This window comes from the organism of the source record quoted next (genome assembly GCF_019968955.1).
Source record: "MAG: Porospora cf. gigantea A chromosome Unknown PgA_NODE_704_length_12141_cov_355.548, whole genome shotgun sequence".
NCBI classification, from domain to species: Eukaryota; Apicomplexa; class Conoidasida; order Eugregarinorida; family Porosporidae; genus Porospora; species Porospora cf. gigantea A.
This window is the reverse complement of record NW_027151852.1, coordinates 1-12,141: the sequence shown is the minus strand read 5'-3', so window position 1 is coordinate 12,141 and position 12,141 is coordinate 1. Positions and strand designations below refer to the sequence as shown.

The following is a 12,141-nucleotide window of genomic DNA, read 5'->3' as shown; positions in this document are numbered from 1 at the left end:
CCGCGCTGTTGAGTGCGTAAGCTACGGAATAGGTGGCGGCGTGCGGATACGTCTGACTGCCGGAGACTCTTTTTCTTGACCGTACAGAGTTACTTGCAGCCGCGCTGTTGCCAATTACTTACAGCCGCGCTGTTCTGTAGTTACTTCTACAGAGAGTAGAAGCCCAAAAACCCTTTACAGTGTGAACGCCAAAAGACAGTGAGCGCGGTTGAGAACACAAAGACAATTTGCACGGTTGAGAAGCCAAAAGATATGGTTTGTTTCCGTATTGTGACTTTTTATATGCTTGCGATCCAAATCATTCACCATAACGAATAAGCACCAGTCACCAAAAAACATCACCCACAGTTGTTAGATTCGACCACCCAACACATAAAAAACATCACCCACAGTTGTTAGATTCGACCACCCAACACATACTTGAACACCACATCACACACAACCGACCTGAAGCAGTCTGCCAGGACAAGGGGAACCAAGACCACAGGCAATCCCCCAAGAGTTCCCAGAACGCCTAGACAGACCGCCACGGCCAATCCGGTCCGCAGCTTCCGCGACGACCTCCTAACCACAGGCGTCAGGGCAGGGGACCTGGCGTAGGTCTGGACGTACACCTCTGGCGTCAAAACGGGGGTGTCGGACTGCATATCAACTCGTTCAACTGCTTGCAGAAGCTCCAATGCTGCCAAGAAAGGAGAGCAGGGCGCGCCGTCCACATGGGCGGGCCAGGCGGATGTCTCATGGACAGGGGAGCTGCTAGCGTCCTGAGTAGCGGTTCCGACTGCTTGTGTGCCCACGTGCATTGTCGCCGGCCGCACTTCGGCCGTCTGGGAGTGTGCATCTAGTCGCCGAACCAGCGTGGCAGTGGACGCGTCGGCACGCTGGGCAACCTCTGACTGGGTGCAGACCGTGTTGGTGGGCGGTACGACCTCAGCGGCCTTATCGACCGTCTGTAACGGAGATCCCAGATTCTTGTGGTGCAGGCGGGATGGAGTGCCCGCTCCTCTGCTGATCATGGTCTGAGCAGCATCTGACGGCCCAACCTGCTTCTCTTGGGTCTCCACTTTGGCGCCAAGTTGTTTCTCTTGAGTCTCCACTTTGGCGCCAACCTGCTTCTCTTGGGTCTCCACTTTGGCGCCAACCTGCTTCTCTTGAGTAGGTTTCTCTTGGGGGGCAGTAGTCTGAGTGCTTCGGTCTTCGCTACACTCGGTAGACACACTGCAGGAGATACCTGCATCTCTGCAAGGCGCAGCCCAATCCCACTGCTCCGCGTGGTCTCTGACGTAAGGACGCGCTAGAACTCCTTTCGCCGCTGTGTCAGGCGCCAGACACATAATATCCACCGCGATCTCCTCCGAAAATGCAGGACGGAGTGGCTGAGTGGACGCTAGCGACTTCCTCTTCAAAGCGGAACTCATGTCTTCAATCTGTTCTTGCATGACAGACATCTCAGCTCGAACCATTTTCTCTGACTGTCTCCAGTCAACTTCCTGAGACCGGAACCGCCGCACCAGCTCAATTTCTCGGTCGTTGAATGACTTCTTCCACGCGTCAACGGCTTTCGTGAGTTCGTGGTGCTTCTCCTCCCACATGCAGCGCTCTCGGCAGGCATCTCTATGTCCTTCTCGAGCTCTTCGCATCTCGATCTCGACTGCAGCCAACCTACATCGACTGTCTTCCAACTCTAACAGCGACTGTCGGAGACAAAGGAGACTCTCCTCCACCAGGATGTTCAGTCCGCGTACCACGTTTGCTGCTCCCTTATGCGCCTCCTGGCCTCGTCTCATCCGGGACAAAAAAATGTCCAGGTTCTCCTCTTCCATTACAATTTCGCCAACGCGGTTAACGAAGCGCGATTCGTGCTCACCCTCCTGCTCTACACCTTGACTGCGCAGCCGGCGCAAACACTGCAGGAACTCTACGCAGTCTGTTATGACTCGTTAGCCTTCCCACCATGACTCATCCAGGAAAATGCGTCGCAGCAGCCGGATTCCGCCTCCGAGCTCAGCATGTTGGTTGAGATGATCCTCTCGCTCAGTTCGCTGGCTCCACCAGGCACCCAATAGGGCTCACTCCCCGCGAGAGACCGCCTTACCGCTCTCTCGTGAGTGAAGCGGCCTGGCAGCCTGCTTGGATCCAGGCTTACAGGCGTCAGTCCGCGGATGGGTGTCCGCGGAGGCCTACAGAGACTCCTCCGAAGAGACGGCCTTTTTCCTGGAGACGGCGGAGCAGCCGATGACATGCTCAAAAATCTGTCACGAGCCGAAAGCCGTATGACTGTCTGGCGTCGGATTGCGCATAATCGTTGTGTTGGCCTCCTTTGCCTGCAGCTCTGAACATTCTAACATCTGCTCCGGATCTGGAAAGATTCCCCCTTGTCGGAAGGTCCACCGCGATCCCGCTCGCATCCAATCTGCTGCCTTGAAAGGGTGCATTTTTAATGGACATGATCAACCTTGGTATGGTCAACTGCGATCCTAACCACAGTCCTGCAATCAGTCGGGACTTTCCTTTTGGAGGGCGCAGCAAGCTCGGCATCAGTATCTTCGTGTGTTGCCCTGGAGTCCTCCTTGCAGCAGCTGTCCCAATCTGACCTCGAAATGGTGGAGAACCTATTCGAAACCCTCGTCGGATCGTTCCCAGGAGTCTCAAATGAGCTTCGCCGCGTTTCTCCTCTCCTCCTTCAGTCCGATGACATCCTCAGCGCGTTGCATGTAATGGCAATGCGAGACCCCGAACCTCCCATTCTTTCGGCACGGGCGTCTCCCGTGTTTCTATCCTCCGCGCAAGCACGTCGCGACCTCACTTGCGGGATCTGTCTAGAATGCTGGCACCCTTCACCGCTGGCGACTTCCTGCCGCCATGTCTTCTGTCAGGCTTGCATAGTTCACTGGCTAGTCTCCAAATCGTCATGCCCAATCTGCAGAGCCCCTCTCTTTCACCGTGATTTGCAGCAGCCTAATGACTGGACAGATGGTGCTCTGCTTCGGCTCCACAGTTCTTGGAAACGCCTCAAAGTGAAGTGTCCCAAATGCTTTGAAGAGTGCAAAATGAAGCGATGGCAGAAGCACAACTGCCAGGCTCTGCCAGACAAGCAGTCAGCACAGAGAAGGGAAACTGAAAGCCTCATGCATCGCGGACGTAGCGGTCAACCCCACCCTACGTCCTCAGCTGCCAGCGTGGAGGAGTCCTTCGAGGGCGTCATTCTCTGGTCCACACGACACTTGGCATGTAAGAGCGCACGCGCAGCATACGTCGTTGAACACCGGATGGAAAACGAGACTGGTGCTGTCGGCGGCGTGCTCCTCGGGCGTGTCTGCCGTCACCACCAAATCGTTCTTCCTTTCTCGGCCGAGGGAACCTCTACCAAATATCTCTCGATCGATTGGAACGTCAACGGTCTCACGTGGACTGGCGGGGATGTGTTCCCGCACCTTAGGATGACAGCGGAGAGTATCGGGAAGTTTAAACCCGAACTGACGTCCGAATCTTTGGTGGAGTGGCTGCAGTGCACGAAGACAGAAGGCAGAAAGTACAACGTTATCTCATGGAACTGCCAGCACTTCTGCTCAGCTGTCCTTCGCCTGGGCGGGCTCCCTACTGCATGCGTTCCGGATCTGCGAATACCGATCACGAGGCCTGTGTCGTACAACCCGGAACTCATCCAATGGTTGCAAGCGCCAGGCCTTTCCGTCGCTAACCCGGCGCACCAGGCGTCGCCGACGACGGACGGGTTTCGAAAGACAATAAAGCGGATCGCAGGTCGGTTTGTGTTGTGGAAGGAGTCGTCGGATATGCCGTCGTTGGAGGAGGAGGAAGAGGATGTTGTTTTGGACGGAGATGGCCACGACTCAGTGTTCACATCAATCTCTCTGGTGCTGTACCCTACTGAGGACCGAAACAGGCAACATATCCTTCAGTTCGGTCGTCGGCGTGGGTCCGACGTCATTCGGGCTTCTACGCTGCCAATACTCCTCCTACGGACTACGCAGGGGTACCTCTCCATTGAATTTCGAGCCGACAGCGGCCTCTGTTGGCACTGGTATGAAGATATTCCTTCCTCTCTGACCTCGCCTCCCGAGGACAGCAGTTTTGGCCGTATACTGACAAATGGTGTGTCTGATTTCAACTCGGCAACGCTACTTGCGTTCTTGCGCGAGGTCTCCCACTGCCAGTACGAGCCGAGCTCATGGTCTGGGTGGGAGTTCTGTGAGGCCTTACTCGATTCCTGTGCCCCATCAAGTAGAGACGAAGTACTCGAGATTTCGGATGTGCACCGACACCGCATCCAAACCTGTGTTGCCTCGAGCGGCTAGCTGTGCATGGGTTTTACGTTCAGACGCAGCGAATATGCATGGGTTGTACGTTCAGATATGTATGGGTTGCGTTCAGACGCAGTTAGTCATTTACATATTAAATCACAAATCAAATTCGTCGGGGTTGACGATGGAAAACTCTTCGGTTATGTTGTCAGCGGCACACAGCTGGTTATGTCGGAGTTGAGAGAGACTTAGGGCGTTGACGGCTTTACTTAGACTCCGGTTAGTGAAGACATGAGACTGCACCAGGTACGTCTCTAGGACTTTGTGTGCCTCCGCAGCCAAAGCCGCAGCGCTGATGCGTCCGAAGTCGTCGAATTGGAGCACTCGGCGTAATAGTGCGACAAAATTTGGGATGCTTGTCCAGAATGACGTGTCGCATGCGAAAGCTGACATGGATCCTGATACCCTCAGTGGCATCCTGAGAAGGTCTCCCTCGAGACCGTCCAGCATCTGGTCCATACAGCCCTGATCCATGTGTTCGCAGTGGACCGGATATCCTACAAGACGCTCCAACACCAAGAATCCCAACTTCAACACATCATCAGTCGGTGTGTCAACTACCGCCTCCGGTTTCAATTTGTACACAGATCCCTCATCCTTGTTAGCGACGTACACAGCGGTCGTAAGGTTGGAGTGGTGGACATCCATCTCGTGCAAGTATGCCAGCGCACGTGACACATCCAACAGAAGACGCATAGCCTCGAGGATCCGGTGTATTCCCGGCTCGGATTCGGTGGACTCTCTCAAGGACACAACTGGTGGCAAGGCCTCCACAATGTCAACGGGCGTCAGAACATTGTCATGAAACGCGCTCGTTGGCGCGTTGGGCTGCAGGTCCAACTCGCTCGTTGGCGAGTTCGGCTGCAGGTCCAACTGGCTGGGGGGTACGTCATCGTACCACGCTGAATACTCAAGGGTGGTTGGCGCACTAGAGGCGGAGTATTGTCTTGAGAAGATCAGGCCGGACGCCAGCAGAGGCGACTTCTCTTGTACGCGATGCTTGATTCTCATTTTGAAATGTGCATTATTTGATCTTTGATGGGCAGACACGTGTACTTTGAGAAGCAGGGACCGGACAGGATGTGCGCCCTGCACTGTTTAAACGGTATAGTGCAGGGCCCCGCGTATGCGGAAGCGGATCTTCAACGAGAGGCGAAGCTCTTGGACGATGAAGAACGACGCCTTCTCACTCCACGGTCTCGCCGTAAGAGAAAGTGTGGGTCCTCACTCAGAGAATTATACCAGTAGTAACGTAGCTCTTGATGGCCATTTCTCCTTCTCGGTGATAGAAAATTGCCTCCGAAGACATCAGCTGGACTGCATTCCATGGAGTTCTGAGCGGGCTGCGCTTTTCCGGCAGAACCCTGGATCTGCGTTGGCCTACCTCCTTCATTCCCGAGACCACTGGTTGGGGCTTCGAAATGTTCATGGCTCTTGGTACGTCCTCGACTCTCTGAGGGCCGCGCCCCAAAAGATACGCGACAAATTCATACACGCCCTTACAGGTTACATAGATCGCGGATATCTTGTCTTCATTGTCATGCCGGTTCAGGGTTGTGCATTTCCCGTGGTGAAGGTTCGATTCGACAGGCTGCGGGAGAACCAGTCGTTACTAGACGACGCCGAGAGCGAAAAGCTTCTACGCGATGAGGAAGAGCGGCTAATCAAAGAGCACGAGGCCCTAAAACGAGAGACAGAATCTCCAACGTCTTTCATGACTCCGAAGTCGACAACCCTCGACCCAGCTCTGTTGTTCAAAGGCGAGGCGCACTCTGTTGGCGGCACCACCGTGATGCGGTACGACGACGTGGATGTCGACACGAGAATGGCCATCGGGCACAGTGTCCAGCAGCTCAAGGCGCGCCTTCAAAAGCCGCCCCCAGAGCCTGTCACGGGCATCACCATAATGGTCCGATTGCCAGATGGAAAGAAGCTGCAAAGGGTTTTCGCGCTTGAACATACTCTTCTTCATTTGTGTCAGTGGATCGAGCTGGACTCCGAAGTCGTGCCTCCGCTGTGTTCCCAGGCCTACAAGCTGAAGAGGCCGTATTCCTCTTTTCTGGTCTGTCGTATGGAGGGGAAGGTGGCCCTCGACGGAGAGGAAGTATCTACGGCGTCAATCAGCTCGTTGCTTAATCTGGAAGCTGGCGACCGAGAACAACTAATAGTGTCTTTTCTGGCGTGAAATGCAGGCGCTCGGTCTGTTGTGTTGCGTACGGTGTTGCCTGTGGGCCAACGAAAAACCGTCATGAAGCGTTCGAGGAAAAATTCGCAGATTCAAGTCAAACAATGCGTTGTGCGGGATTGGGAGCCATTCTGATGGGTGCTGTTCTCGCAGACAGTGCTCTGGATGTCAACATGGATATGCTGAACATGGGAGATCAGTTCAACATCGAGGACTTGGCGTCAATGCAGTTTGACAACGACGGCCCGTCTGTGGCGGATGTAGAGTTCGAAGGTGCCCGAAGGGAAACCAAGAGAGCAGTGGAGGCTCTTGAAGAAGTACCCGGCGACTTGCAGCTCGAGGAGCATTCCTTCGAAGCCGAGACCAGCCGACTCATGGACATTATCGTGAACTCTCTCTACTCCAACAGAGAGGTGTTTCTTCGGGAGCTGGTTTCGAACGCGGCCGATGCCTTGGAGAAGATGAGGTTCCAACAAGTGAAGAACGGGCAGACGCCTGACGAGCTTGAGATCTACGTCGAGACCGACCCAGAAAAGGGCACTCTTAGCATCGTCGACACCGGAATTGGCATGACGAAGTCAGACTTGGTCGGTCTCCTGGGCACCATCGCCAAATCGGGGTCTAGTCTCTTCGCTCAGGGTCTGCAGGAGGGTGACACCAACTTCGTGGGTCAGTTTGGCGTCGGGTTCTACTCCGCTTTCTTGGTCGCTGATAAAGTCAGCGTGGTGTCCAAACACGCTGACGATGATCAGTACATCTGGAGTTCCACAGGTCTCGGGACATACACAGTTGCCAAGGATCCCAGAGGCAACACAATGAAACGCGGAACTACTGTGGTTCTTCATCTGAAGGAGGATGCCCAGATGTTCTTGGATACTAAGCGAGTCAAAAACACCGTAAAGCACCATTCCGACTTTCTGGGCTTCCCCATATTTCTGAAAGATAACGGCTCCTGGACACATTTGAATGCCGTGAGGCCTATCTGGATGCGGGAAAAGGAGGATGTCACAGTTGATGAGTACAAGAAGTTCTACCGAGCGCTGACCAAGGATTACAAGGCTCCTTTGACTTGGGCTCACTTCTCGACGGAGGGCGATGTCGAGTTCAAGTCGATCATCTACATACCCGATCAGGGAATGAACTTCATCGGCGCGATGGACATGGACCGCAAGCCCAGATTCCGCATCTACTCGAAGCGCGTTCTTGTTGAGGACGGTCCGAAGGACTTCCTTCCCCACTACCTCTCTTTTGTTGCTGGGGTTGCTGACTCTGACGACTTTCCGATGAAGGTCGACAGGGAGAATCTATCCGATAGCAAGGTCATGCAGGTGATTAGGAAGAAAGTCGCGCGTAAGACCTTCGCTCTTCTGGCAAACATGGCTCGCGATTCTGACATGGCCACTGCAGCTCAGGCCGAAACTGGTGAAGTTCGCCCCACAGTGTTTGAAAACTTTTGGGGTAAGCTTTCGAATATGTTCCTTGTTGGGTGCACTGAGGATCCCGAGAACCGGCTGTCTATCGCGAAAATTATGAGGTTCAGGACTACCACTAGCCAACGGCTCACCTCTCTGGATGCCTACAAGGAACGCATGGTTCCTGGACAGAAGCAGATATACTTCTTGCACGGGTCGAACATGCTCCTTATGCAGAAGCACCCACTGCTGGAACGGTTCAACAAGAAGGGTATCGAGGTCATCATGGCCGTTGATACGATGTCCGCACCGTGCTTCGAGAGCATGGAGAAGCACGACGGCGTGCCCATTGTGGATATAGAGCAAACTGACCGCGTCCAGCTACCGGACGCGACTCAGGAGGAGACCAAGAAGCTAAAGGCCACGAGGGCATATATGGAGGAGTTCACTTCGTGGATCAGGGCGGACTGTCTCGACGAGCTTAATGAGCCGGCTTCCGTTAACATCGTTGATAGTTTGCACCACTCTCCCGCAATTGTTATGGGTATGGCCAGTGCACACCGTGAGGCCATGATCAGAAGCCAGCCGTGGTTCAAGGAGGAGGATTTCTTACCGCTTTTCAAGAAGACATTCTGTTTGAACCCCGACAACGCCGTTATTCAAGCGCTCTTCAAACGTTTCCAGACAGAAGGCGGCTCCGAGATGCTGAAGCACCTCGTGCAGCTGATCTACGAGACCTCACTGAGCGAGGCAGGTTATCGCCTCAAAGATGCGCACATCCTCACGACTCACTTGCGCAGCTTCATCGGGGGCCAGCTAGGTGTTGACGTAGACACTGCTGCTGTCTTGGAGGTCCCGGTCGAGTTCTTCAAGGAGTCTGTCATCGGAAAGCCTGACGAGGAAGACGATGCCTGGGATGAAGAGGCCTTTGATGATTCTGAGGAGACTGCTGAGGAGAGTGCAATTTCTGAGGAGCCTGAGGAGGAGCCTGAGAAGGAGGAACCTGAGAAGGTGCAGCCTGAGAAGGAGGTTCCTAAGAAGGAGGAGCCTGAGAAGGAGGTTCTTGAGGACGCTGAGACGAAAACTAAAAGAGCTGTTGAAATGAAGACTGAGCTTTGAATTAAATGATTCTGAAAACCTTCAGTTACACAAAGCTCGTTCCTTTCTTCTCCAAGCTCGTTTCTTTCTAACGTACTAGAAAAAGGAAAATCCATTATCGCCGCTTGTCATTTTTCAATGAAGCGTCTTAGGTGAGGAAAAGAGTACGAATTCAATCAGACTCGAAACTGGATTCGAGAATGTCGTTCCGGCTAAGACCAGTGACGGTCTGCTTGAACTATGCAGAGCCGTGGATAGGTGAGAGATGGTCACCTTGTGCATGCAGTAAGGGCCTTGCCTTTTTCGATTCTCTGATGGAGGCTGTGGTTCCATCTCTGCAGCTAGTCGAGAGCGCAGAACAACACTGTCGACAGCAGGCAGAAGCGCAACATGCAGGAGTCGAACGGGGTCTTAGGGAGGAGGTGCAGATGTTGCAACAAAATCAACGCACCCAAGCGGATACGCTTATCCTGAACCACATGACCGATTTGAACGAAGGCTTAGCAGCAGTGCGTCGAGACATGCAGAAGTATACCTCGTTGACAGCTGATAAGGAAGCGCTAGAAGAACGAGTTGCATTTCTGCAGACGGAGACGGAACGACTGCAGTCAGCGACCGGAGGCAAGAGCGCCGAGCTTAAGACCTTAGAGAGCAAGATATCCGCCCTGCATCGCGAGTACCGTGCCTCCAAGAAGGTTGCAGCCCAGCTCCATGAAGAGCGCAGAGCGTTCCAGAAGGAGAATTCTCAGCTCCACAGCGAGAGGTCCAAGCTGCAGGAGAGCATTAAGAACGTTCAAGAAGAGTTGGGACGATTTCGCGAAGAGAGTGCGCAGAAGTCCTCTGAGATATCGAGCTTGAAGCGGGAAATTCAGTCGCTGGACCGGATGAGGAGGGATTTCACTGAGAGCCCATACCGCTTTGGGGACCCTGTAGTCACGACCAAGGTTAAAAGGAGAGCGAAGGCAGCCAACCTGTCGAAGCAGAAGAGCCCGGATCGCGCCGAGGTCAAGCCGAAGCGTAGTCGCCGACTTGCGAAGACCTCTCCTGATGCCATGTGCATCTAAGTTACCTGTCGTCGAAGAGCGCAGAGCGCATTTAGTTACACAGGCTTTTCTGACTCCCTGTACACCGAGTTGTCAGAATGCACCGAGTTGTCAGGATGCACCGAATCAGAATGGCAGTTTACGGAAAGGAGATTTGTCCCCAAATGTACGATGAGCGCAGAGCGTTCAGAAAGGAGCTCATGAACGTTCGAGGACGATACTTGTCGAACCATGAAGAGGTTCGAAGACGTTTAGCACGTTCCTGAGGCTGTGAATGCAGTCGATAACTGGGATGATGCCATCCGGCAGTCTCAGGTTTGAAGTCTGATCTCCAAAGAAATATAGAAAATCTGCATCTTATGAGATTATTCTCTCCAATCGACACAGCGGCGAGGCCTCTTGTTAGTTGCCTCCTAATGCCGCATATGCAGATGGCATTGCCCCAACCACCTGAGTTTCTGGATATTCGACAGCAGCAAGCAGGCCAAACGTTCCGAGAACTTAACAGCATTATTGCGGGCAACAGAAACGCCCTACGTGCCGAAGCACGCCAAATAAAGAAGGATCTGCGCCGTAACGACGCCGGGCTCGCTCGGTTGAAGCACAGAAAGGCTCAACGAGAAGACCGTCTGTGGGCTATGCTGAGAAGCATCAACGGATTCAACGGATTCAACGGACTCGACGGACCTGACGGACTCGACAGGTTCGATGGATACGACCCGTACTACCTCGACTACTACGACGATGACGACGACGACGACGACGACGATGATGACGACGACGACGACGACGATGATTTCGACGATGAAGACGAATTCTTTCAATGAGTGAATGTTCAAACTAGTCAGAGTCGCTGTCACTATCATCCGCCTTGACCTTCTTTGACTTGGACGTCAACTTCTCAGAAGCCTTGCGCTTCTTGGTCTTTTCGACAGGCTCCTCTTCCTTAATAGGCTCACCCGTCAGACAGGGCAAGTAGCCCTCGTAGTTGAGCCATGAGCCCGGAGTCTTGTCGTTGGGCTTGCCTTCAGCAGAGAGTTGTCCAGAGGAGATCAAAGCTTTGCGCATGGTTGCTCGAGGTCCGTAGCCCCAGCGCAGGTCGTATGTGTCGCGGTCCATTATAACTCGCTTGATGTTCGACACAACGCCGTGGTCCACTGTAGCAATCACCGACGTTGCCATCTGCGCAACGCCGATGGCCACCGCTTCACCTTTGGTGGTCATGAGCACGATCTCATCGTTGACATCAATGCCGTTCTCGAAGCGCAGGACTCCGGGTATTTGGAGCTTGGCACCGTAGCATATGGCGTTCACACAAGAGTCTTTCACGACGATCCGCTTATAACCAGTGAGAATCAGCTCGAGGGGATACACTACGCGTCGCATGTAGCTTTCGTCGTTGAAATTCTGCTGGATATGGTGGGCGTCCAGTACGTCGTGGAGCGTCACGAGGTGCTTGTTCTCGTCTAGGCAGCCGGACCGAACACGACGAAGCTCTTGCATATGCGCTCCGCATCCCATTAGCAGTCCAATGTGAATGCACAGAGTTCGGATGTATGTGCCGGCCTCGCAACTGACATGGAAGGCAGCCATATGGTTATCAGGATCCCAGTCAAGCATCTTGGACCAGTAAATGGTACGTACACGCAGAACGCGCTTCACAGCAGCAACCGGTGGGGGCTTCTGGAAGAGAGCACCCGTCAGGGTCTCCAGGATGCGAACGAACTGCGCTTTCGACTCGGGCTTCTCGTGGAATCGAATGATGCAGACGTACTCCTTACCGGCCCCTTGCTGGCTCTTCACTAGGCGTGTGGCGCGGTTTAGGCACACCAGCAAGCACCCAGTAACCTTGGGGTCAAGCGTTCCGCTATGGCCCGTCTTCTCGAGGTTCAGGATGCGCTTGATCCAGGAGACGACCTCATGGGAGGACGGGTTCGCAGGCTTGTCGAGGTTGATGACACCATAGTTTAGGTGCTGCTCATAGGGCCGGTTCAGGGGAGAGCACCCGTGAGGAAGGGGCGTGTAATGGCCTGTGCGCACGTTGAGGCGGTCGTAGTTCTTGAGGAGGAGCGGCCACTTGC

The 12,141-nt window shown here is 54.0% G+C and overlaps 7 protein-coding genes across 14 annotated transcripts; 4 read left to right on the top strand and 3 right to left on the bottom strand.

Annotated features, from left to right (window-relative positions):
- Window positions 1-395: 395 nt before the first annotated feature.
- On the bottom strand, window positions 396-1,963 carry KVP18_004503 (uncharacterized protein; the record flags this gene model as incomplete). 2 transcript variants are annotated; one of them, XM_067957169.1, is made up of 2 exons in its annotated part: window positions 396-1,927; window positions 1,954-1,963. In XM_067957169.1, the coding sequence occupies 2 exons, from the start codon at window positions 1,961-1,963 to the stop codon at window positions 396-398; spliced, it is 1,542 nt and encodes a 513-aa protein (XP_067806673.1). The 2 variants fall into 2 exon arrangements, with proteins under 2 accessions (XP_067806673.1, XP_067806674.1); XM_067957170.1 differs by lacking the exon at window positions 1,954-1,963 and having other exon boundaries at window positions 396-1,823.
- A 477-nt stretch (window positions 1,964-2,440) lies between these two features.
- On the top strand, window positions 2,441-4,316 carry KVP18_004506 (uncharacterized protein; the record flags this gene model as incomplete). 2 transcript variants are annotated; one of them, XM_067957175.1, is made up of 2 exons in its annotated part: window positions 2,441-2,459; window positions 2,488-4,316. In XM_067957175.1, the coding sequence occupies 2 exons, from the start codon at window positions 2,441-2,443 to the stop codon at window positions 4,314-4,316; spliced, it is 1,848 nt and encodes a 615-aa protein (XP_067806679.1). The 2 variants fall into 2 exon arrangements, with proteins under 2 accessions (XP_067806679.1, XP_067806680.1); XM_067957176.1 differs by lacking the exon at window positions 2,441-2,459 and having other exon boundaries at window positions 2,601-4,316.
- A 102-nt stretch (window positions 4,317-4,418) lies between these two features.
- Window positions 4,419-5,333, bottom strand: KVP18_004500 (uncharacterized protein; the record flags this gene model as incomplete). Its single annotated transcript, XM_067957163.1, has 1 exon — window positions 4,419-5,333. One exon carries the CDS (start codon window positions 5,331-5,333, stop codon window positions 4,419-4,421), a length of 915 nt encoding a protein of 304 aa, XP_067806667.1.
- Window positions 5,334-5,402: 69 nt separating this feature from the next.
- Window positions 5,403-9,038, top strand: KVP18_004502 (uncharacterized protein; the record flags this gene model as incomplete). 3 transcript variants are annotated; one of them, XM_067957167.1, is made up of 3 exons in its annotated part: window positions 5,403-5,526; window positions 5,555-6,491; window positions 6,515-9,038. In XM_067957167.1, 3 exons carry the CDS (start codon window positions 5,403-5,405, stop codon window positions 9,036-9,038), a joined length of 3,585 nt encoding a protein of 1,194 aa, XP_067806671.1. The 3 variants fall into 3 exon arrangements, with proteins under 3 accessions (XP_067806671.1, XP_067806670.1, XP_067806672.1); XM_067957166.1 differs by lacking the exons at window positions 5,403-5,526; window positions 6,515-9,038 and having other exon boundaries at window positions 5,863-6,507; XM_067957168.1 differs by lacking the exons at window positions 5,403-5,526; window positions 5,555-6,491 and having other exon boundaries at window positions 6,612-9,038.
- A 117-nt stretch (window positions 9,039-9,155) lies between these two features.
- KVP18_004504 (uncharacterized protein) lies at window positions 9,156-10,081 on the top strand (the record flags this gene model as incomplete). 2 transcript variants are annotated; one of them, XM_067957172.1, is made up of 3 exons in its annotated part: window positions 9,156-9,169; window positions 9,198-9,275; window positions 9,304-10,081. In XM_067957172.1, 3 exons carry the CDS (start codon window positions 9,156-9,158, stop codon window positions 10,079-10,081), a joined length of 870 nt encoding a protein of 289 aa, XP_067806676.1. The 2 variants fall into 2 exon arrangements, with proteins under 2 accessions (XP_067806676.1, XP_067806675.1); XM_067957171.1 differs by lacking the exons at window positions 9,156-9,169; window positions 9,198-9,275 and having other exon boundaries at window positions 9,332-10,081.
- A 338-nt stretch (window positions 10,082-10,419) lies between these two features.
- On the top strand, window positions 10,420-10,887 carry KVP18_004501 (uncharacterized protein; the record flags this gene model as incomplete). 2 transcript variants are annotated; one of them, XM_067957165.1, is made up of 1 exon in its annotated part: window positions 10,420-10,887. In XM_067957165.1, one exon carries the CDS (start codon window positions 10,420-10,422, stop codon window positions 10,885-10,887), a length of 468 nt encoding a protein of 155 aa, XP_067806669.1. The 2 variants fall into 2 exon arrangements, with proteins under 2 accessions (XP_067806669.1, XP_067806668.1); XM_067957164.1 differs by having other exon boundaries at window positions 10,477-10,887.
- Window positions 10,888-10,900: 13 nt separating this feature from the next.
- Window positions 10,901-12,141, bottom strand: KVP18_004505 (uncharacterized protein; the record flags this gene model as incomplete). 2 transcript variants are annotated; one of them, XM_067957173.1, is made up of 1 exon in its annotated part: window positions 10,901-12,141. In XM_067957173.1, a coding segment is annotated over one exon (1,241 nt), but the record flags the coding sequence as incomplete, so codon positions are not given. The 2 variants fall into 2 exon arrangements, with proteins under 2 accessions (XP_067806677.1, XP_067806678.1); XM_067957174.1 differs by having other exon boundaries at window positions 10,901-12,118.